This window comes from Rhinatrema bivittatum, chromosome 1 (assembly GCF_901001135.1).
Source record: "Rhinatrema bivittatum chromosome 1, aRhiBiv1.1, whole genome shotgun sequence".
In the NCBI taxonomy this organism is placed as follows: Eukaryota; Metazoa; Chordata; class Amphibia; order Gymnophiona; family Rhinatrematidae; genus Rhinatrema; species Rhinatrema bivittatum.
In genome coordinates, this window is record NC_042615.1 from 45,843,839 (window position 1) to 45,869,822 (window position 25,984).

At 40.7% G+C, this 25,984-nt stretch overlaps 1 protein-coding gene across 2 annotated transcripts in view; it reads right to left on the reverse strand.

Annotated features, from left to right (window-relative positions):
• The window catches only part of ANAPC10 (anaphase promoting complex subunit 10), a 170,358-nt gene that overhangs the window by 105,715 nt on the left and 38,659 nt on the right, over positions 1–25,984 (reverse strand). The window contains exons 4-5 of one of the 2 annotated variants that reach the window (XM_029600688.1): positions 23,550–23,670; positions 19,378–19,507 (exon numbers count right to left, since the gene is read on the reverse strand). In XM_029600688.1, the coding sequence (XP_029456548.1) occupies positions 19,502–19,507; positions 23,550–23,670 (127 nt within the window). In that variant the 3' untranslated portion in view covers positions 19,378–19,501. Of the gene's footprint in view, positions 1–19,377; positions 19,508–23,549; positions 23,671–25,984 lie in introns of those variants that run through there. The other variant, XM_029600603.1, reaches the window with a different exon arrangement.

The window sequence follows — 25,984 nt, forward strand, 5'->3', positions numbered from 1 at the left end:
CTCTCCTTGGCCGTAGTGCCTGCTCTGTGGAGGTGGGCGTGCCACACATTTTTAGTAATGTAGGTGTGCCTTGGGCATGAAAATGTTGGGAAATGCTGATATAAGCAACTGTCTAGGGCAGTGGTTCTCAACCGTTTTTCCCGTCATGACACACCTGACAGACCGCGCTCACATGTGTGACACACTGCTCATTACACTTCAAGGTGGAAATAAAAAATAAAGGCCCAGTATTATTTTTATTGTTAAGAATGACACAAGGGAAATTTACATATACTGTCTGAACAGAAATTGCATAAATAGTAAACATCCCACACCAAAACAGCACCAATTTCCAATACTCAAACAGTAAACACCTTACTTAAGAAAAGGCAACCCTGCAAATATTACACCAGGCCTTAAGACATCAATACACCTCCTATTAGGAAAACAGAAAAAGTCAGGCTGCTATAGAGCCCTAAACAGAAAGTACACGCCAGCAGAAAACCTCACCTGAATCACATGTGCAGACCCTCACTTAACAAAGAATAAAGAGACCAAATGCATAACTAGAACCATGCACTTAAAAACTGAATTCGAAACTGCAACAAGCCAGAGTTTGCAGTGCAACAAAGGAAAAAGAGAAACATCACCAGTCCTCAACGCACAATTAAACTCTGGAATTTGCTGCCAGAGGATGTGGTTAGTGCAGTTAGTATAGCTGTGTTTAAAAAAGGATTGGATAAGTTCTTGGAGGAGAAGTCCATTACCTGCTATTAAGTTCACTTAGAGAAATGGTCTCTCTTTTACTTATACACACAGGCTCTTAATCATACATACACATGATCTCTCTCACACACAAAGGATCTCAATCATACACACATACTCTTTCACACAAACAGGTTTTCAGTCACAAACTTACACATACAGGTTCTCAGTCATACACTTCCATTCAGGCTCTCTCTCTGTCACACGCAGGCTCTCACACACACTCTTTCACATATACAGGCCTCAATCATTCACATACAAGCTGTCTCACTCATACATACACACACAGCACCTCAAACATATGCTTGCTCATTCACTCACCACCCACTCCCCCCAAATTAGCAACAGTAGCAGCCTCCTCCACTTCCAACTCTAAAACCTCCTTCACTTTCAGCCCTCATGGAGAAAGGAGTCCCATCGGCCAGGGGGGTTGAAGTTGTTCCTCGTTTTACTCCGAGCCACACTGCTCATTCTTCAGGCCGCGCCTCCCTTCTCTTCTTCGAGCCGACGCTGCCTGCACTAGCATGGTCTCTTCTTATTTATTTATTTAAAATCTTTTCTATACCGTCGCTAAGTTATATACCATCGCAATGGTTTACATATAGGCACGTAAATTAACGTTGGTGGATGCGTACTATAGTACATTCTAACAGGTGCCACAAAAGGTTCAGTTACAATAAATTGTTAAAGACAATCTATTGTTTAGTGAAGTAGGTCATGACCAAGTGTATCTGTAAGGTACTGTTTACGGGTAAAATTCATATTCATAGAGGTAGATCTTAAATAAGTACGCGCAACCGGTGCGAACAAAAGTACGCCGGATTTTATAAGATACGCGTGTAGCCGCGCGTATCTTATAAAATCCGGGGTCGGCGCGCGCAAGGCTGCGCAAAATTGGCAGCCTGCGCGCGCCGAGCCGCGCAGCCTGCCTCGGAGGGAACTTTCCTTCCGTGTCCCACCTTCCCCTATCTACCCCACCCCCCAGCCCTACCTAAATCCCCCCCACACCTTTGCTGGGCAAGTTGCGCCTGCTTGAAGCAGGCGTAACTTGCGCGCCGCCTCGGCATCCCCTGGCACAGGCCGCAGTGCCGGGGGACTCGGGACTGCCCTCCCGGCCCGCCCCTGAACCGTCACCACGCCCCCTGACCCCGGACACGCCCCCAGGCACACCCCCTCCCGCCCCTTTTACGAAGCCCCGGGACTTGTGTGCACCGGCGGCCTATGCAAAATAGGCGCGCCAGCTTTTAAATCCAGCAGGATTTATGGGCGCAGGGCTTTTAAAATCTAGCCCATAGTATTTACAATTACATTTATTTTGATGTAGAGTTCATAGACTATTATAGTGCTGTGTGCTGGTGCTCTTCTGCCTATTCCTGTATATTTTCTATTCTCCAGTCTCTTTATAAAAAGCTTGTTTAAAAAGCCATGTTTTTAAACTTTTCTTAAAGGTTTTGAGATCTTTTTGCAATCTGATCTCTAGAGGCATTGTGTTCCAAAGTGTGGGGCCTGCTAAACATAAGGCCCTTTCTCTCACTTGGGTTAGTCTCGCTGTCTTTACTGAGGGAATGGTTAAGTGCTTTATTTGCTGATCGAAGATTTCTGTGTGGGACGTGATCTCGTAATGCTGTGTTTAGCCAGTCCGATTTTTCATCATGTATTAGTTTATGTATGGTACATAGGACTTTGTATTTAATTCTGTGTTCAATAGGTAGTCAATGGAATTCCGCTAGGGTTTCAGTTATATGGTCCCTCCTCCTTTTTCCGGTTAGTATTCTAGCTGCTGTGTTTTGAACTGGCCTTAATGTTGTATTCAGGAGTCCTAGTAAAAGGGCATTACAGTAGTCCGTGCTGGAGAAAACTAGTGCCTGAAGTACTGTTCTGAAATCAGCTAGTGTTAGTAGTGGTTTTAGTTTTCCGAGTACCATGAGTTTTGCATAGACTTTTTTTACTTTTAGCGATATGTGCTGTTTTAGATTGATTTCTGGGTCCATTATTATTCCAAGGTTTCGTACTTTTTCTGCTAGTTCAATTTTATGGTTGTCATTGAGGATTATTGGAGTTTGGATGATTTCAATATTTTTCCATTCTAAGTGTAGAAATTCTGTTTTTTCAATATTAATCACAAGTTCAATTCAGTTTAACAGTTGTTTTATAATGTCTAGGTACATGTTAGCTAGGTTTAACATTTTCTCTAATGTGTTCTCGATTGGTAGAATTAGTTGACTATTGTCTGCATAAATGTAATGTATGATTCCTAGTCCTGCTAGCAGATGGCATAAGGGCAGCATGTATATGTTAAAGAGGGTTGCAGACAGGGCAGATCCCTGCGGTACTCCTGTTTTGAGATTGACTTTTTCTGATAATACATCGTTGATCTGAACTTGAAAGAACCTATTATTTAGACATGAACTAAACCAGTTTGTTTTGCTGTGTAATCTGATTTCTTCTAGTCTTTTTAGTAGTATTTTATAGTTTACTGTGTCGAAGGCTGCTGCTAAGTCTAGCATTATTAGAATGTAATGTTTACTGTTATCAAAAGTGGTGAGCAGCACCTACTGCTCACCACTTCCTCTTCCGGGCCATTGGGGGGGGGGGGGGGGGCGGGAAGAAGAGAGCATGCCGGTGCCGCTGACTCCAGCTGTCCTGTCGCGTCCCGCCCGGCTATCAGCATTTTAAGCCCGGGCGGAGGACCTATTTTGCTCCGGAAAGGGGAGCAGCTGGGTCAGAGGAGGACTGGGAAGTTGGTGACACACCTGTGTGTCCTTGGCGACACACTGGTGTGTCGTGACACATCAGTTGAGAACCACTGGTCTAGGGTATCAAATTTTGAAGGTGCCAAGTATTCAGGCCAAAGAGGAGCCTGTTTCTTCTTGCTTTGGGGTCATGTACAGCTATGCATTCTGCCTATGGGTGCCAAAAATCTTAAATCTAGCCCTTATCACCAGGAAAAACATACCAAAATCCTTTGATGCTGAAGTTTTATTGAATGTTTGAAGCATTCTAGAACCAAACACACCCACCAATTTCTCTTTTGCAATAAAATTAATTTTGCAATTTTTAACCTTTTTTCCATTTTACCGTATTTTTAACCTACCTTGTTAAAACTTCAAAGAAGTTTACATTTTACTGTAAGTATCAGGTTATCAGGCATTGCTAAAGCTATGTGGTCCTTGCTTAATGCACCATAATGTGCTGACTGTGCAATAAAAGGATTTTGATGCATATCATAGGATAATGACAAACATCCCAATTCCTGTTTTCAGACATTTCATAATTCTATTAGAGAAAAAAAAAGTCTTATATGGAGTGCTTTTGGAATCCATTAGAAGTAGAACTATGGTGTTACAGCGAAAAAAGAAATACATTGGCACAAGCTTATCTGAAAGATATTTCTTTTCCTAGTAAAAATTATAGAGGGGACGGTGGGGGGGCAGAAAAAACTATAATGGTTTTAAGTCTTCCCTCTTTGCAAACCCCTCACAGTAATGTTCATTATCATAAAAGCTTTAATTGATCTGAAATTTCAGTTTATTAAATCAGTCAAAGGCAAATCTACTTTTACCACAGCTGGTCCACTGGAGTTCTAGAGAACCTTGCTCGAATGAGTTAGCAATTAAACGTAATGCAGTCTGTTTGAGAATACAACCTGGCCCCTCCAGCTTTTGGAGCTTACACTGTGCATAAACATTTAAAAGCGGGAAAAACGGCAGGACAATGACACAAAAAGGTACAATTTCCAGAACTAACAAGCTAATGACGCTTTCTGTTTTTAGTGTTATATTACAGCAACTGCAGCAGAGCCAAAAAAGTGAAATATAGCCAGACAACCTCAACCTTGGACAACAGTTGGCTTCCCCGTTCCAGTAAAGCCTATTCTACATATCACCACAGCGGTGCATATAAAAGAACAGGAATTATTACTCAACACCCTGCTCAATGAAACATTCCAACCTCACTGACCTAAGCAGTTGATCAAGATACCAGCATTAAAATACTGGAAGAAAACAAAATGCCAAGCTGGAAGCCACCTAAAGTTGACAGTTCCCTTCTGCTTCCTCCAACATGCCCAACGAGGATGCAGAAATAAGCCAGAAAGCATCAGGTTAATTCACCAGTTTCACCTGTTTATTGGATTTTGTCTCTCAGTTTATTTATTAGACCATAGCTCAGGCTGGCTGTGTTACGGAATTTCTTTTGTTTTTAAATTTGATTTCTACTACGCATTTCAGATACTTCAATGTGGATTACCCATTCCGGAACTGGAGCCATTTCTCTACCCCTAGAGGGCTCACAATCTATGTTTTGTACCTGAGGTAATGGAGGGCAAAGTGATAAAAGGACTTGTGCAGCTCACAAGAAGCAGCAGTGGCTTCCTGGTTTGTAGCCTGCTGCTCTAACCACTAGGCTACATTCCGGCCTACCTGGACAAGTAGTTCAGGGCAGATTAGTTTTATGGGACGCCTATCAATTTTATTCATAGGGCTATTATAAATATGGTTAATTTAATATTGCCCTGTTTTGAAGTTCTGTCATTGGCTTATGTTTAATTTTTAAAATGTCCTTGTTTAAAACTTGGTATCTGCTTTGAACAGCTATAGAAAAGCAGGGTACAAAATTTGTAAAGGAGATAAATATTGGATGTTAGGGAATTAAGTTTTACCTGCAACAAAAGCAAAAAAAAAAACCCCCACACGAAACAAAAGCAAACTCTCCATTGCAGGAGGGTGCATCACTGTGCTACGATTAGACCCAATGGAGATGTTACATATAGAAAGGTATAGGCTTAATTCTATGACCTTTACAGTTATTTAAGAAACAGCATGCACGGCAACAGATTCAAAGTGAACACTACCGCTAGCACAACATTTCAGATTATTTCAGCATCTGATGAAAAGAAAGCGGATAGACCATCTCTCAAACATGTGGCTTTAAAATTTAAAACACTGGAAAGCACGCACCTATATATATATATTTTTTTTTTTTTTAAACTTAAAATAATTTTGAACGTGTTTAAATTTTTTTCCACTAAACTGGCACATCAGCTCCAAGTTTCAGAGGGCTTCTATCTTCTGAAATGTTTATTGGATCTCCCCTCTGACCAATTAACAGAAACAGTTATTCCATTTTCTCAAAATGGACACGAAATTATTTCCAAGACACCAAAGCAGGAATTACTGGAATGGTTAAATAGTAAATTCAGCAGCTGGTGAACAAGGTCAACAGTGACATCTAGTGGACAAGTGCACACATCACACAGAAGCTGAGCAGTTCATTTTCAGCAGGTTATTTTTCCAGTCGGGAAGGCAGTGAAGCCAGAAACAAGCAGGCACCCCACTTGCCACATTTATGCAACACAAGTTCATTACATTTCATTTCATGGTGACTAAACATTGCAAATCATATTACATGCATGTCTAAAAATAAGTATTTGGAAACCATTTTAGATTCCAGCTAGTATACTCATGTAAACAGAGAGAAAAAGTGTACACAGTTATCAATCAGAATGAAATTGGACTCCTAGGGGCATTCTGCGCTACTGCGGAGTGCAGAATTTGCACAGAATTCTTCTCCTGTGCATAATGTGGAGCAGGCTCTGGTGTGCTGTGAGTGGAGTACATCCTGCTCATGGCGAAAGGGGTGCAGGTCAAGGAGGCCTCAAGCAGAGCCCATCCCACTCATGGCAAAGATGGTGCAGGCCCCAGTGGTTGTGAGCAGAGCTCATATTGCTTGTGGCGAAAATGGTGAAGGCCTCGCTCATGGCGAAGGTACGGAATGTCCCAGTGAAAGAGTCTGTGTGTAAGACTGCGTGCCTATGTGTAGGGGGTGGTGTGAGAGACAGCATGTGTGAGGATGGGCCAAGTATGTGTGCCAGAGAGAGGGAGGGGTCAAACTCTAGGAGTGGAGATAGAGTGAAAGGGGAGGGTAGCAATATGGGAGGGTGGAGGAGATGGGGGCCTGGAAACTGGCCAAGAGAGTACAAAGAGAGAGTGGAAGGGACACTATAACTGTGTACTTACAGGGAAATTCTACTCAAAATATTTAAAACTCTGCATCTTTAAGTAATAACTTTTTTCTGTATTACATTTTAAATGAATTACTTAAAGGCCGTCACATATATTGTATTTTGATCAATATAAAGTATACAGAATTTTGCAGAATTTTCAAATTTTGTGCGCAAAATTCCTCCAAGAGTAAAACTGGGAAGATGTACATAACATAAGATATGCTATACTAGGTCAGACTAATGTTCTATCAAGCCCGTGGGCATTATTACCAAGCCCTGATAGCAGAGATTTCCCCATTTTGAGGCCACATATTCTATTAAATCAAATGGGAGTAAATGGAGAAATTACTTACCTGATAATTTTGTTTTCCTTGGTGTAGACAACTGGACTCAGGACAAGTGGGTTTATGCTCCCTGCCAGCAGATGGAGACTGAGCAAGCTCATGTCACAGTATATATACCCCTGCAGTGACCCCAGCCTGCCAGTATTCTCTTCAAAAGCAACTGAGAATAGACTAGCAAAAAACTTGATTTAAAAACATGATTAAAAACAGGTAACCAGAACTCTCTCAACCAACCATAAACACTGAACTCGCGTAATATTCTAGATACCTCAAGCTAAGGACTGGATGAACACTTACCGGTAATCCCTTGGAGCCCAGAGCCTCACTGGAGGACTATTGACACTCATGCGGCAGCCAAGAGCAGGAAGCTGAGTCCATCTGTCTACATTAAGGAAAACAAAATTATCAGTTAAGTAATTTCTCCATTTCCTAGCGTGTAGATAGATGGACTCAGGACCAGTGTAATGTACCAAAGCTACTCCCCAACAGAATGGGAGGCTGCCTGCGGTCCAGTCAACACCACACGTATAAAGGCTGCATCCTCCCGGGCCTGCATATCCAGATGATAAAACCTAGAAAAAGTGTGTAAGGAGAACCATGTTGTAACTTGGCAGATGTCAATAAGAGACAACAGACTAACCTCTGCCCATGACACTTCCTGAGCCCTAGTGGAATGAGCCCGAACCTGATTAGGCAACAAATTTCCAGCATCCTCATACATGGCCGTGACCACCTCCTTAATCCAACGAGCTATAGTAGCCCACAAAACCAGAGTGCCCTGCCTACTCCCGCCATGGAGAACAAACAGGTCTTTCGAAGACTCAGAGACCTCCAGATACCACACGACAAGATGCTTAACATCCAAGGAGCACAAGAGACTAAACTCCTTCGCAAACCTGACCTTATCCAGGGATGGCATGGAGATGGACTGATTCAGATGAAAGTCCGAGATTACCTTGGGCAAGAAGGATGGAACAGTATGCAGCTGTAACACCCCCAGAGTCACCAAAGGAACGGCTCCCGGCAAGACAAGGCCTGCAGCTCAGAAATTCAATGTGCAGAACATATAGCCTCCAGGAACACAGTCTTCAAGGTCAACAACCGTAAGGAAAGGCTACACAGTAGTCAGCACGCAGGGCCCACAAAAAAATTCAGTACCAAATTAAGACTCCACAATGGAACCAATAACCTCAAGAAAGGCCTAAGATGATTCACTCCCTTCAAAAAAAAGCAGACCACATCAGGATGAGACAAAGAAACACCATTCACCAGGCCTCTGAAACAGGCAAGAGCCGCAACCTGCACCTTCAAGGAATTAAGGGCCAAGCCTTTAATCAATCCATCCTGCAAAAAAATCCAGAATGAGAGGGATCTTAACTGAACAAGGAAGAACACCCCACTCCTCACACCAGGCTTCAAAAAAACTCTCCAACTCAGGAATTCTCAACTGGGGAAGAGACCTTTAGGTATCACTGCAGGAGAGTGGGGCTTTCTTTCCTGAATTTCGAATTTCAGATTTCTCCTTCCAAAAAGTTCAAAGCAATACCCACAGGGAGATGCACGTCCACCATCTGCTGGAGACTGAGAATACTGGCAAAATGTGGTCACTGCAGGGCTATATGTACTGTGACATCAGCTTGCTCAGTTTCCATCTGCAGGCAGGGGAGCATAAACCCACTGGTCCTGAGTCCATCTATCTACACACTAGGAAAATAAAAATAATCACAGGAACTCAATAAAGAAGACCTCCATCTGTCCCACGACTTGAAAGTGCTATAAGCATAAGGAGAGGGAGAAAAATCCAAAGAACGATATCTTGTCAAACACCTTAGTTACAGAACATCGAAGCTGCCTTGCTACTTCCAAACTTCAAGATCCAATAATAGCTCATTGTAAAGAATTCAACCACTCTTTTCAAGACATCAAATGGCGTATCATTGATCTGATACATGTCAGTCCACGAGGCGGCAACATTAAAGCCATCCTAAATTATAAGAAACAACATTGGATTTACAGATTAAACTCAGTATCTTCCAATGGCCTAAATGCAGCTGTCAAATGGTACTCACTAATTTAATCATCTATCCTTTGTGGTTTCTGACGTAACAATTGATGTCACTCACTTACATTGCATAATTACATATTTCTGGTGCGGTCACAGGAAAAGAAACGCCATGCTATATGATCACTGAATTCACCTACAGAAAGTCTCTGACAACATCTCACTATTAATGCTGAAAGGCTTTTTGCCCACTGTATTTTATAGATACTTTATAACTTCTGATATAATATTGACCACCTACATTTTGTTGTAGACGCTGTTATTGAGCCCTTAATAAAGAACCGGCTGTTCAAAACATGGACCCATGTCGGGCATGTTAAGCAAGGCTTCATAGATGTTGAAAAAAAGATAGCGTTTCACACCAAAGTTAAGTCAAACTTTGCACAGCATATTTGAAAAATATTGAAAAATAGATAATTACCAGACCTATGATTAAAAATAAGGCAGAGATATAAAGTTATCACTGTTCGATGAAGCCTATTATGATGGTCTTTAAATGAGCGTCTGTAACTAAGGTGTTTGACAAGTACTTTTGGCAATTATGGTTGCTTCATTTGTTCTACCTGGACCCACTGCTTTATGACCTGTGTCCTATGCCAGTCTGCAACAGATCAAAATTGAGAGGCCAAATAAACCATCAAATACTTTAGATGGCTACATCACCAAAGCAGCCACTCTTGGAAGCGTATGCTTCCATATAAACCAAAGAATCATTTTTTAAACAGACTTTTAGAAAATAGCCATTAAAATGATTGGCAAAGTTTGAAATAAATAACAAAATGTGGCAGTACTGTTGTGTCCATCGGTGCCTGACACCCTCTCTCCGCCATCCTTACCTCTCTGGCGCCTCCCTCTCCATCCGCGGGAGGACTGGCTGCCGCGGCGTTCTCCTGCCACTTGTCCTCAGGCGTTCCCGGACCGGCTCAACGCTGCAACCACCATGTTTCCTGGAGGCCTGGGGGTGCGCTCGTGGCACGGCCCCGATTGAAGTACCGGCGTTGGTGCGAAACTTGGGGGCGTCCCCCGAAGATGATGTCACCCGTGACGGATATTTAAGGTCTTGGAATTTGCTGACACATCGAGTTAGCAAGGTTTTCGCTACCTAAGCTACTCTGCCTCCTTGGATTTACCAGAGGTGCCCACTTCTCGGGGGCCTCGCTCTCTCCTTGTTTTTTCAGGAGACAGTCTGGAACCGGTACTCGCTCCTCGGGGGCCCTGATCCCAGATTTGCTTCATATACTCCTCTGCCTGGAAGTCTTCACTACCAACTATATCAGCTACATCATTCAGCCTCCAGGGATCGCTATTCCAGTTTCTGAGGGACTACAGCCCTGCCGGGCTTACCAGCTCACTACTGCCATTTCTGGTGTGTTCCTCTCCTAACTCTGAGCCTGACCAGTGGTCCCTCTCGAGATCATTCCCCAGGGGTATGGTCATCTGCCACTGGTCCAAGGATTCATCCTCAACTCTCATATATAACTACAGATCCCGAACAGATTGCTAACTACTATCTGATTGCTCCTCCCATCAGGCATCAGATCAATAACAGAACAACAAGTATGTCCATCTTAATAGTGGCAATTCTGCCCAGCCATAACAACTCTTGATAATCTCATCATTCCAAGTCACAGGTGATATTATTTATTTATTTATTTAACATATTTCTATACCGGTCTTCATGAAGGGATTCATATCAGACCGGTTTACATGGAACTTAGGGGTTAACTAGTTAAACCAAACAAGAAAGCCGAAGCAGAGTTACATATAACAAGGAGATTGAACTTGGGGGCTATAATAGCCAGGAAGTAGACAGAAAGGAATTAACTAGAAGAAAAATAACATGTGAAGGGTTCTGAGATTAGTAAACGTCCCATCCCTTGGGCTGAGTCTGAAGTAACATTTTATGAGTTAGGGAAAGGCTTGGAGGAAAAGCCAAGTCTTAAGTTTTCTTTGGAAAGTAAGAAGGCAGGGTTCTAGTCTTAGGTCAGTCGGCAGTTTGTTCCAAAGGACTGGGCCTGCTGTGGAGAAGGTACGTTCTTTGGTGAAAGTTAGGCGGGTGGATTTAGTAGGTGGGACTTGCAGGGTTCCTTTATATGCTTCTCTGATTGGGTCTTTCCGAAGAGTGGAGTTTGAAAGGGGTCTGAAGGTCTAGTGTGAGCTGTTTGTGCATGGTTTTGTGGATTATAGTGAGTGCTTTATGTAGGATTCTGTATTTTATTGTATTTTATTAGAAAGGAAGGGTGAATAGTTTAAAGAAAATAAGTTCTCATGCTCAGCACAAATATATCCCCAGATACTTCAGCTGGTTCTTAGTCCATTTAAAGGAAATAGAGTTTTCAAATGCAAGGATAGTGGATCTGGGACAGATATTCAAAATCTCTGATTTGCCTATATTAACCCAGAAAACACTACCAAATGCCTTTATCTCAAGAGTCAAGGTGTGTAGTGATACCTGCAGATTACAGACTGTAAACATAAGGTCATCTGCAAAAAGAGTGATCTTATAGTCCTCACCTCCCACTGTAATCTCTGCATTCCTTCTTACCCTTTGAGCAAAAGGCTCCATTCCCAGGGCAAATAAAAGAAGAGACAGCGGGCAACCTTGTCTAGTTTCCCTGTTGATCTTAAAAGTATCAGAGTACCCCCCATACATTTCTATACAAGCTTCAGATTGTTATATAATTTATGAATCCAAGTAGGGAAGTTATTTCCCACATCAAACTTCTCCAAGACTTTGAATAAGTATTCCCAATGCACTCTGTCAAATGCCTTCTCTGCATCAACAGGAAAAAGCAAGGAAGGAATATTTTTCTGTTTAGACCACCAAGTGAAATTCAAATTTGCTATAGCCTGGAATAAAACCAGATTGGTCTTTATGTACTATTGAGGGCAAGAGCATGTTAAGCCGTTCTGCAAGGATTTTAAATTAACATCTTTAAATCTATATTTAATAAATATATGGGATGATATGACCCACAGAGAATGATTTTTTACTTTCCTTAGCTAAGAACATAAGAACATAAGAAATTGCCATGCTGGGTCAGACCAAGGGTCCATCAAGCCCAGCATCCTATTTCCAACAGAGGCCAAACCAGGCCACAAGAACCTGGCAATTACCCAAACACTAAGAAGATCCCATGCTACTGATGCAATTAATAGCAGTGGCTATTCCCTAAGTAAACTTGATTAATAGCCGTTAATGGACTTCTCCTCCAAGAACTTATCCAAACTTTTTTTGAACCCAGCTACACTAACTGCACTAACCACATCCTCTGGCAATAAATTCCAGAGCTTTATTGTGCATTTAGTGAAAAAGAATTTTCTCCGAATAGTCTTAAAAGTGCTACTTGCTAACTTCATGGAATGCCCCCTAGTACTTCTATTATTCGAAAATGTAAATAACCAATTCACATCTACTCGTTCAAGACCTCTCATGATCTTAAAGACCTTTATCATATCCCCCCTCAGCTGTCTCTTCTCCAAGCTGCTGAACAGCCCTAACCTCTTCAGCCTTTCCTCATAGGGGAGCTGTTCCATCCCCTTTATCATTTTGGGTGCCCTTCTCTGTACCTTCTCCATCGCAACTATATCTTTTTTGAGATGTGGTGACCAGAATTGTACACAGTATTCAAGGTGCGGTCTCACCATGGAGTGATACAGAGGCATTATGACATTTTCCGTTTTATTAACCATTCCCTTCCTAATAATGTCTAACATTCTGTTTTCTTTTCTGACTGCTGCAGCACACTGAGCCGATGATTTCAAAGTATTATCCACTAGGATTGTTACCATATTCATAAAAAATTTGTTTAGTAACATAGTGAGACCTCTTCCACACTCAATCGTAATTCATCTCTAAATTTATCTAACTTCTGTAAAATGTTTTAATTAAGTGTAGATTTATGTAAAATTTCTAATTGATTAATAGACTAACTCTAATTTTGTTTTTTCCATCTGTTTCTTTTTAGATACTGCATATTTATTTATTTATTATTGTTATACACCGACATTCGATCTGAGATATCATATCAGTTTACATTCAGGTACTGTAGCCCTAGAGGGCTTACAATCTAAGTTTTGTACCTGAGGCAATGGAGGGTAAAGTGGCTTGCCCAAGGTCACATATATACTGTTTACTTTGGTTAATATGAAATTTAATGTGGATAAGTGCAAGGTGACACATATAGGGAAAAATAACCCATGCTATAATTACACAATGTTGGGTTCCATATTAGGTGCTACAACCCAAGAAAGAGATCTAGGTGTCATAGTGGATAACACCTTGAAATCGTCGGTGCAGTGTGCTGCGGCAGTCAAAAAAGCAAACAGAATGTTGGGAATTATTAGAAAAGGAATGGTGAATAAAACGGAAAATGTCATAATGCCTCTGTATAGCTCCATGGTGAGACCGCACCTTGAATACTGTGTACAATTCTGGTCGCCGCATCTCAAAAAAGATAATTGCGATGGAGAAGGTACAGAGAAGGGCTACCAAAATGATAAGGGGAATGGAACAACTCCCCTATGAGGAAAGACTAAAGAGGTTAGGACTTTTCAGCTTGGAGAAGAGACGACTGAGGGGGGATATGATAGAGGTGTTTAAAATCATGAGAGGTCTAGAACGGGTAGATGTGGATCGGTTATTTACTCTTTCGGATAGTAGAAAGACTAGGGGGCACTCCATGAAGTTAGCATAGGCACATTTAAAACTAATCGGAGAAAGTTCTTTTTTACTCAACGCACAATTAAACTCTGGAATTTGTTGCCAGAGAATGTGGTTAGTGCAGTTAGTATAGCTGTGTTTAAAAAAGGATTGGATAAGTTCTTGGAGGAGAAGTCCATTACCTGCTATTAAGTTCACTTAGAGAATAGCCACTGCCATTAGCAATGGTTACATGGAATAGACTTAGTTTTTGGGTACTTGCCAGGTTCTTATGGCCTGGATTGGCCACTGTTGGAAACAGGATGCTGGGCTTGATGGACCCTTGGTCTGACCCAGTATGGCATTTTCTTATGTTCTTATATATATATTAACAAAAGTAAACAGTTTCTGGTTCATCAATAAAGTTAGCAGATTAAATGCTCATCAGGATCCTTATGGCCAGTCTTCACTTTTATATTCAAATCCTTAGAGAATAATATACCAACCTCCTCCACTTTAGCTGTTTTAAGGTGTCTTTCTGCGTTGCTGCTTCAGCCATGTCTCTTATTTACAGTGATCAGGTCTGCTCAGGCTAGACTTCTGGCAGTCACCGAGTCTGGAGTTAAAAGGGATGAACTGTTGAATGGACTAGAGCTAGCTAACACCTCAGAAAGTTTGTCTCCGGGAGATTAATTGCCTTCTGCTTGGTGTTCCTTAGGGTCAGCAGAGATCTGGTATCTATGGCAACCTTCAGTAGCAAGATATGTAACAAAGGAGCGGGGGAAGGGCAGCTCATCTTCAGTAGCTAAGTATGTAATAAAGAAATGGGGGAAGGGCAGAGCACGCTTCCACAGTCACTGTCCTTTCAATCTTTATCCCCAATGCTGCATGTGCTCAGCTTGAATTCAGTCTTTTTCACTCAGTTCAAGTCCACACATTCACCAACTTCTTATTTCAGAACCCTCTAATATTTCTTAATGAAGTCTTCACAATTATTCAGTTCTTTGTTAGTTTCGCTATCTCCCTTTTTGTCTTGGGTTTCACTGTTCTGGCTCAGATAAAACATCCATATTTTATTATTCAGGCAGCTAAACCTTCCCCCCAATCAGTCCTCATGACAAAGATTCTGTAAGTCTGAAATCATTTATTGTACAAGTAAATTCTACTCACAATTGTTGCATTTCAAACGCGAGCCCCAGGCAAGAATCTTTGGTAACTGGAGGTGAGGTTGAAAAAGGGAGAATGGAGTTTCTTGGGTTGCAAGGATGAGAAGGTAAGAGGAATCTGAGGCTGATTTAGTCCTTAGAAGAAGGCGATAAAGGGAAGATGAAACTGAACTCTCGTCGAGAGCTACTAAAGGAAATGCCCCCACAAGCTAGAGGCAGGGGTCAGGGTCCAATGGCAGCAAGCCTAAGAACCTTGTAACACAGGGGGAGCATGAAGGGCTCCCCCTGTGTTACAAGTTCTCCAGGGCGCCTTTGAACTTATAAGGCGCCCTGGAGAACTTAAGTTAGGTTAAGTGGGATTCAAGCTCTCCTGATGGTGAGAGAAAGTGGAGGGGGGAGGGGGGCCTCTCTTAAAGGCAAAGCCTCACAGATTTTTATCATAGGTTACAAACAGTGCTTCAGTATTAAGAATCCTCAGAAGGGAGGACTGCACTAAACACAGTTAAACTACAATATAGACAGATACAAACATGTACCCACTGCTGGGGACAGAACAGAAGGTGTTGTTGATGGTTACTTGGTATATTCTGTTACATAAGTATGATGAGAACCACCATAGGGTTGTGTCAGACAGTCCTATTTCTGTTAGGCGGTCAAGGAGGATAGTGTGGTTTATTGTGTTGAATGCGCTGATAGGTCTAGAAGGAGGAAGAGTAGGTATTTTTGTCTAAGTATTGTGTTGTTCAGTGAGAGTAGCAGTGTTTCAGTGCTGTGGTTTTTTCGGAAATCAAATTGTGTCGTATGTTGTTTGTTTCAAGATGGTCAGTGAGTTGGGAGTGTGCAACTTTTTCCATGATCTTGGCTATGAGTGATAGGTTTGAGATCGGGCGGTAGTTTAGTGGGTTGTCAGGGTCTAGGTTGTTCTTTTTTAGGACAGGCTTAATTATTGCTGATTTGAGGCAGTTGGGGTAGTTTCCTTCCGTGAGAGATAGGTTAACAATGTCTGTTATAGCTTTAGTTATGGTGGTTTCGATTAATTTGAGGGTTGGTATCGGGATGCTGTTGAGGGGGTGTGTGGCTGGGTTCAGTTAGATGATTTTTTGTACTTCTAGGGTGGATGCTGGGTCAAAGTTTGACCAGGTCGGGATTTCTTTTCTTTGTATCTTGATGTTTTGGGTGTTGTTGTTGAGATTATTGTTTATGAGGTTAATTATTTTCTTATTAAAGAATTCGGTGAATTCGGTTTTTTTTTTTGTTTTTAAGACTTCCGTTTTAGTGTTGATGAGGTTTTTGTAGTGAGCTAGGTAGTTGCGATAGGCAGTGAGTAGAGTTGTTGATTTCTTCTTTCGCCATGCTTTTTCTTTTTTCCTGAGTTGACATTTGGCAGAGCTGATATTGTCATTGTACCATTGATTTAGATGATGTGGGTTTTTAATTGTTTTTGTGATAGTGGGGTTTGTGTTGTCTGCAATAGTTTTGGTGATGCTGAGCCATGATATTGTGGCTTTTTCAGAATTGGATAGATCAATCTTTATTAGTTCTGTTTGTAGTTTTTCTTGGAGAGTTTCTGAGTTGAAGGGGGGGGTCAGTATGTCATTGTCGTGGGGGTGTTTTGTGGTGTGGCAGGGTTGGTGTTCATGGTTATGTTGGATTGAATGAGGTGGTGATCTGACCAGGGGATTTTGGTTATGTTTGTATCGTAGGTTAAACGGGTGTTGGTGTTAATGAAGATAAAGTCTAGGGTGTGTCCCGCTTTGTGTGTAGGGGTGTTGATTTGTTTTAGTTGTAGAGATGAGAGAGCATCAATGATTGTTTGGCATGTAGATGAGTGTGGGGAGGTATCCATATGTACGTTGAAGTCACCTAGGATGATAATCGGGTTTTTTGTGAGATATTGGTCATAAGAAATTCAATTAGGGGACAGCAGTTGTGGTTAAGTGATCCAGGGGGGGACAGTAGACCAGACAGATTTGAAGATTTGTGAAGTCAAACAGTGCGATTTCGTAGGGTGTGCATATGTTTGTTGGGATTAGTTTTAACCGGAGTTCTTTTCTGGCGATTAGCATTAGGTCTCCCCTCGTTTTTTTGGTCTGGGTATTGAGAAAGTGTCATAAGTAGGATTATCAATTTGATTTAATAGCACGGAGTCGATGTTTTTGATACATGTTTCTGTTATTGCGATGAAGGCTGGATTTGAGTTGGTGAGGAGGTCATTGATTATTGGGATTTTCTTCACTATTGATTGTGCATTGAATAAGAAGGAGAGTAGTATGTAGTTCGTATATTGATTTAAGAACATAAGAAAATGCCATATTGGGTCAGACCAAGGGTCCATCAAGCCCAGCATCCTGTTTCCAACAGTGATAAGTTGGCATTCACGTTTTTCGTTTGTGTGTAGGTGCTTTGCTTGTGGTTGAGTCTTTCTTGTGGATTTGGGAGGGCACGGTTTGCCATCTTTGGTGGTGGTCAGGAGGTTGTAAAAAATGTTGTACAGGTTGTGCTTTAAGGTTCGCACTAAGGGGCGCACAAAGGGGGGGTGCCCCTTTGGCGCGTGACGCCTCCAGTCAGCGTCTGTTTTTAAAAGTCCCTCGGTTGGCGCTCCCGATGACATGGGTGGGGGGGGCGTGTCCGGGTGCCGTCGAGGGAGGTGCCTCGTTGAGGTCTGCTGGGTCGGGTCAGCTAGAAGCATGTAGGTGGAGGTCTACCATTCCTAACTCCTCCTGCTGAATTCATCTTCAATAATTGCCACATACCCATTACGCAGTCATGCCCGCAACCTAGGTGTCCACATTGACTCCAAGTTATCCATGTCCACTCATATTACATTTATCACAAAAATATCATTCTATAAAATTCACCTACTCAAGAATCTCAAACCATTATTATTTCCTGCTGACTTCCAATATGTCCTTCAGACTCTCATCCTAACGAACCTCGACTATTGCAATTCCTTATACATAGGCCTTCCTGACTATGCATTGCAACTGCTGCAATTGATCCAGAACTGCGCCGCCAAACTTCTTATTCATACTCCTCACAGAAACCACGTAACCCCCACCCTCGCTAAACTCCACTGTCTACCCATTCGCCAACGAATCCAATATAAAATCCTAATGATAATCTTCAACTTGCTAAACAATACCTCATCCTTATGGTTATGCTCCACTTTTGCCGGACCAACAATATGGAACTCCTTACCCAATCACATTCATCAACTCTCCACAAAGCTTGACTTCAAAAAAGCAATTAAAACCTATTTTCACAAGCCTTTCCTAATCCAAAACCCCAGTAAACAACTCAAGGTACCACCTCCATGTTTTAACCAGAGATTGAACCTCATGTTTATTTCAATGTTTTATTATTGTTTTTATTCCTTTATAATCATTATGTATGTTAATCTCTCATTTGTAAACCATCTAGATCTACTTCTTGTATGTATATGCAGTATATAAAAACTTTTTAAATAAATAAAATAAACAAACATTTCAGCAAGACCCATCTCCGAAACAAAAAAAATCTCTGGTACCATTTTACCTTCCGCTGAGATAATGCTTGTGACCACTGATTGCAGAGATAAGAGGGCGCTCATCCAGGAACATAGTAGCTTTTGCAAGGCCAATATATAAAATTTTCCTTATTAGTTTGGTAAAGATATTTTGGTTTTTTGTAATGTTTAATTTGTTTGTGTTCTGTACTTTTAGATATATTATTGATTGTATTTTGCTGATTTTATTATGAGTATTTATTGTTATTCGCTAAGATTTTCAGATTAGAGGATTATACATTTTTTTAAATTAATAACATTTACCCTTGCTGCTTATGCTCATATATAACCTGTTCTGTGATTCAGATAGTCTATAAGCATCTGTTTTGTGCATATATTATACAGAGAATATAGCTTTTCATATTTTCATGCAAGCCATAGTCAGGTGTCATTCTTTTCTTAGTGCTTTTGTGTGATTCAGACTACAAGGCAAAACCCCTCATCCTTCTACCCACTACACCCTTCTCTGTACCTTTTCTAATTCTGCTGTCTTTTTTGAGATGCAGAACCAGAATTGCACATAATGCTCAAGATGTGGTTGCACCAAGGAGCACTGCAGAGACATTATGATATTCTCTGATTTATTCTCCATTCCTTTCCTAATAACTCATAGCATTCTTATTTGCTTTCTTGACTAGTTCTGCACACCGAGCAGAGGATTTCAACATAATAGACAATGACACCCAGATCCTATTCCTAGATGGTGACTACCCAAGTGGAACCTTGCAAAGTGAAATTATATTTGGGGTGTTCTTCCCTTCAACTAAATCACGAAGCAAACCTTGCACATCAGCAAGTATCAATAGACAACGGTGCAAGAATACAATCTTGAGGATCCACCAATTATTCAAATAGAATTTATTTGTTCTTTTTTTTGTATAAGATATAATTTGTAAATCGGCAACTCCACATGAATCACAAAAGCATTTATATAAGTCCCCCGACATGGTCCCGTGTTTCGCTTGTTGCTGCATCGGGAGGGACCATCATTATACTTAAATCTACAATACAAACAAATATAAGTGGTAGATCACAAATTAAAGGGCTACATAGTTAAAGGTTACACTTAGAGTACATACCTTTCAGATCAAGCATGGAGCGCGAGCGCCCTCAACAGTGTCAAACATTTAAAGGGCAAGATTGGCGCCAAACAGAGAATCATCGCGAGATTACTGAACCAATCAGAACAGAGTGCACTTAACCAAATAAATGCCACTCAATTTCTTTATTGAGGCCTTTCGGACTGATGGTGTCTAGAGTGAATATCCATCTCTGCTCTTTCCTTCCCAGTAAGTCTGGATAGTTTCCCCTCTAGGATGATGGGGGACCACCTCCAAAACTGAGACGAAAAGGTCAGAGATAACATGGTTATTTTGAGACCAATGATTTACCAAAGGCTCATCTATTCTCAACAAACGGATGTTGGAACAATGTTAGATTATCCTCCCCATAACCTTGCACTTGCCCCATTAAATGTCATCTGCCATTTGGGTGCCTGGTTTCCCAGTCTTGCAAGGTCCACTTGCAGTTTCACAATCCTTTTGTGATTTAATAACTTTGAATAATTTTGTATCAGCAGAAAATTTGATCACCTCACTTGTTCCCATATCTAGGTCATTTATGAATATGTTAAAAAGAAGTTATCCTAGTACAGAAACCTGGGGCACTCCACTATTCACATTTATCCATTGACAAAATTGACCATATAGCCCTATTCTTTGTTTTCTTTTAACCAGTTTTCAATCCAAAACAGAATATTGCCTTCTATCCCAAGGTTTTTTAATTTCTCTCATGAGATCAAATGCTTTCTGAAAATCCAGATTCACTATATCAATTTGCTCACCTTTATCCACATGTTTATTCACACCTTCAAAAAAATGTAGCCAATTGGTGAGGCAAGACTTCCCTTGACTAAATGCAAGGGACCCAAGAATCCAACATTATTCTTGGCCAACGGTTTGCATAAAATCGATACTGATTCCAGCTATGATCTCTCTAATCCACAATGTAGCAAATTGGTGAGGCAAGACTTCCCTTGGCTAAATCCAACTATGTCTATCTTATATATTAAGTAATTTTGTTCTTTAAAATATTTTCAACCATTTTTCCCAGCACAGACATAAGGCTCACCAGTCTGTAGTTTCCAGAATCACCCCTGGAACCCTTTTTTTTTTAAACTGTTACAGCGGCCACCCTCGAATCGTCAAGTACCATATTTGAATTTGAGAATAGTTTACAGAATACCAACAGTAGGTCTGCAATTTCGTTTTTCAATTTTTAGATACATACCACCTGGGTTCAGCTGATTTACTATTCTTTAATTTGTCACTCTGTCCTAGTACATCTTCCTGGTTCACTGAGATTTGTTTCATTTCCTCTGAATCATCACTTAAGTATCATATCTGGCATAAGTATCTACTTCAAAAAGTATGTCACATAACCCTTCTCTTTAAAATTGAGGACTGTGGTAACTACCCAATGTAACCAATAGAATACCAAAACGTGCCTACTTATACAAAGTGATTAAAGACGCTTGTGATGATATTGACCTTCATAATAGGCTTCATCGTGGAGAAGTATCACTTTATAACTCGGCCTTATTTATAATCATTGGTCAAATATAGTGAACATATATTGGATCACAAGGCTTCTAAGTCTAATGGATAAAAGCAGCGTTAACATTTAAGTTAAGTTGAAATTTCAATTCATTTCATATACTATATAAAAAACAAACAAAAAAAATATATGTTCACTATATTTGACCAATGATTATAAATAAGGCTGAGTTATAAAGTGATACTACTCCACGATGAAGCCTATTCTGAAGGTCAATATCATCACAAGCGTCTTTAATCACTTTGTATAAGTAGGCACTTTTTGATATGTATCTACCTTACATCTTCCTCAGTAAAGACTAAAACAAAGAATTCATTCAATCTCTCTGCTTTGGCCTTGTCCTTTTTTTTTTAGCACCCCTTTTGCCCCACAGTCATCTAATGGTCCAACTGACTCGCAGGCTTTTTGCTTTACATGTACCTGAAAAGTCTTTGCTTCCTCAGCAAGCTGCTTTTCAAATTCTGTCTTTGCCTTTGTCATCTAATTTGCCAGTGCATATGCAGTTTCCTGGTTTCTTCATTCAGATCCCTTTTTCCATGTTTTCAAGGATGTTCTTTTGGCTAGAATAGCCTCTTTCACCTCACCTTTTAACCATGCCCGAGGTTGTGGTGGCCTTCCTTCCAGCTTTTATAATGCTTGGAATACTTCTGGTCTAGGACTCCAAGATGTAAACTCTTGACCTTTGCATCTGCTCCTACCTTTGCATCTACCACCCTCATAAATATGGCAAAGAACCAATAGAAACCTGTTGTAGCCCCTCCTGATCACAGACGTACTGTCTTACTTAAAAAAAAAAAAATAAAAAATTACTGCAATGCTTTATGGCCTGGATTACTAGCTAGCTCATTAAGACCCCCTACATTGCTGCAAAATACAGCGGCATGCATTCTCATTGGAGTAACCAATTTAACCATATCACCCCAGTGTTAACCGCATTACATTGGTTACCTGTTCATTATTGGATTCAATATAAAATACTTACATTAATACACAGGATCCTTAATAATAATGATACTGATTGGATTGGAGCACCCCTACACTTATATGTTCCACAAAGAATGTCAAGATTATCTAACAAAGGTTTATTAAACATTCCAAATTTACATTGTGCACATTTGAGTAAGGTTTGGGATAGAGCTATTTCTGCAGCCGGACCCAAATTGGGGAATACAATGCAAACTATAGTCTCCGCTGAAAAGATGACAAGACAGGGCCCCTGCATGAATATGTAGTTTATAGAAAGTTTGAAATCATATTTCTGTGCCAGGCTGCATCTGTTATCCATCTGTGAGGACTGCCATCCTGCTTATCCTCTGACAAAAAGGTAACAAGTAATATTTTTGCAGTTCCTCCTTCACCCACCAGGGGTTGAACATATGGCCACATGAGGGTTCTGTATAGGTCGTCTGCACATCTCTCTCTCCTGGCAACCACCCAGCTGGGGTTTTGTTTGATACTGGGCAAGAACCCTGCCCAAAAGCTATTCCCAGAGGGGTTTTCTAGGAACACTGACTCCACAAATGAGGGACCCCATAATTCCCAGAGAAGTGATCACAGAGCATATACCTAACACACTAATCACCCAGCTTCTCACTTCCCTGGGATACAACCAGTCACAAGCAGAGTGGTAATAAACTAAAGAATTTACTATTAAAAAGGAGAAACAGTGAACATAAAAGATACTACATAAATTGTGTTGCAGTGTGGGTAAAGGAAAAAAGAAAAGGAATTCCATAGTAACATTTACTTTCTTCTGAATTTAAATTGCAGGACTAAGTACTGTCCCTATTTCGGTTAACAGTAACAATGCTAAGTAACATTTGCCAGTCTGACCCCAACTGTATGTCTCTCTCACTTTTAGCTGCTACAAACTACAAACTCAAAAAACAAAAGAAAATGTTAAACTCTCCCTCCTTGGAGTCTGGCAGCAGAGTGCCAGCATCTTACTCTGTCTGAGATTAACCCCCTCAACCCCAGCTGCTGGTGTCTATGGAACACTGCTACCTTCTGTCAAATAAAAGGAGTTTTAAATGACAAAACAAATAACATTTACAGTCAAACTACTGTCATTATTAGTAGGAAACTTGCATGTTTAATTTACCACAAGCAGGAATTTTAGGCATGCAAACCATCAATATACATCCATGAAAAAAAATAAATTATATATATATATATATATATATATATATAATTTATTTTTTTTTTTACAGTATGGTGTAAATTCTTGCACTTCTCAGGTCATGCATAAGGTAATAAGTATTAGTAATAAACTTCGGTAGCATTCTCTATCCAGCTCAGAAGGAGCAGTGTGCCAGCACCCAGGCTGCAGCTCATGCTTATTACCTACAAATCTACTTTTACTGGGGGATTTGCTAATGGGTCTTTCGTTCAAAGAAAATGCCATTAATAGAATTTGAAGCAACGTACCCTTATTTCCTGCAGGTTGTGGAAGTTATTTCCCACTCTGACGGAGATTTTGCTTGGCGTGTAGCTTTCATCAGATTTGTAATCTGCATAGATACACAGAGTCTTCACCGTGGTCTTTCTTCTGTGAAAGGAAGGAAGAGAATGTCAAGCTGCGGGTCACATATACATTTCTTCAGTTTGCTGCTATAATTTCAGGATCCTGCTCAGCATCCCGCATACACTAGTGCTCGACTTTTCAGTGCTGCAGGAAGAGCAAGACAGCCAACATCCTCTGGCCAACAAGAAGCCTCGGCCGGTATCTGAACCTTGGCTCTTCAGCAACTTTAAATTAAAAAAAACAAAAAAAAACAAAAACAGAGGCTTTGCACTATATAAGGAATTTGATTGTATATTTATGGAACAATGATAGCAGTACTCTCCCTATTTAAGAATATTTCGGCTAACAGGCATATACAGTGTATAAGGATTGGTTTGAGTTTTTTTGGCAATCATGAAATCCTTCTTTAAAATGGAAACTGCTCACATAGCAACAGAATAGAGAGGGGGATGGAGGAAGCCCTAGAGCAGAGCTTTCCAAACTTTTCATGTTGGTAACACACTTTTTAGACAAACAATTTCGGGACACAGTAATTAGTCTACAAGCAAACCGGAGGTTAAAGGTTAAATGAATGAAATGTATTTCGACAATTTATGTATGTTTCCTTAAATATATACATAATAAAATGTTTCACGACACAACATATCTTGTGAAAACCTTTCGTTTATATTAAAAATATATAATATTCCAAGATTAATGTTATTGTTATAATTTATGAGTAACAATAATAAAACAAAGTTATTGTGTTATTCAATTTACCTCTTTAATGAGATATATGAGCTTGATGGGATGAACACAGCTTTTGAATATTTGGTGTTAATAAAAAAGTCCAAAGGGTCTTCTGCATAATTTTAAAAAGCTGGCCAGTTTCACACTATATAATTATTTGATAGCCTCATTCAACTAATTCTATATGGCTATGAGAGTGAAATCTGGAATTTATAGGAAGGGACAGAATGTCAATATAAATCCTGCACCCCCAGTTCTGTAACTCTGTGCATCCACTGAAATTCCCCCAAACAATGGAGCTTGGATGTTTCCCTTACAGCTCATCATACTAAAAGATATTTTCAAATGCTGGTGTCACCTCACAGTAACAGCAGCACAAACACCTTCCACTGCCAGGCACATTGTGAACTAAAATAAAACCTCGCAAAAAAGACACTCAAAATCTATACTGCAATCCCATTGTAACATAACAGTAATAACACCAAGGACTCAAACAACAATAACCCTACCTGTGAAAAAGCAAGGGTAAATATTACACTAGGTCCTAGAATACCAATACACCACCTACTGAGGAAACAAAACAAACCAGATTGCTATAGATCCCTATGCTAGCAGAATTTCTCATCATGGTCACACACACAGAGCAGAGACAGACCCTCACCAAATACAGAATACAAAATAAAGGAGCACAAATTAGACAAAAACTGAAATGGAAACTCCAAGAAGCCAGACTGTGTATTAACAATGGAAAAACAGAACCACCATTCCTCATAAAACAAATAAAATCAAGAAACATAAAGCATCAGTTATAATAGTAAAACCATACTAATAAAAGAATATTTTATAACTACTGATAAATAGAATTTCTATTAATTAAAATCATATACATTTTTTACAATTTCCCAGAGGTTATCCTGTCTCACACAGACTCACATGTCCATTCTCTCTCACACATACACTGTCACATACATACACATTCATGCTCTTATACCCACCATAACCGCTCGCTCTCACAGACAGCGACACACTCTCAGGCTCTAAGACACTCTCTCCCCCTCCACACACACCCCACACACAAACTCTTACTCCCCTGGATTTTCTCATACACACTCTCTCTGGCTCCCTCACATACACACAAACACACACACCCAGGCAAGTTCCCAATCATTCTCACACAAACACACACACCCAGGCAAGCTCCCAGTCATTCTCACACACTAAAACTGACCCCCAGGCAGGCTCCCATTCATTTTCACACCACTCCCTCACCATCCCCCAGGCAGGCACCCATCCATTCACACACATACACCCCCAGGCAGGCACCCATTCATACACATGCACACACTAAAGGCAGACCCCCTCTCTTTCTTTTGCCAGCAACCTCGGAGCCTCTCTCATTCCTCTGCTGCCACTGATGCCGCATGGCTATTGGGGAGGCGCTGATTGCTGCTATTGGCACTGAAGCCCATTCTGCTGCCTCCTCTGTGCAGGCCCTGTGGGTTTCCACTTCCTCCATGTTGATCTCGTACATTATGAGATCCGCATAGAGAAAGTGCTACTCTTGACATTAACAAAGATTACATGTGCCAATCAGTAAAAAGTAATTTAT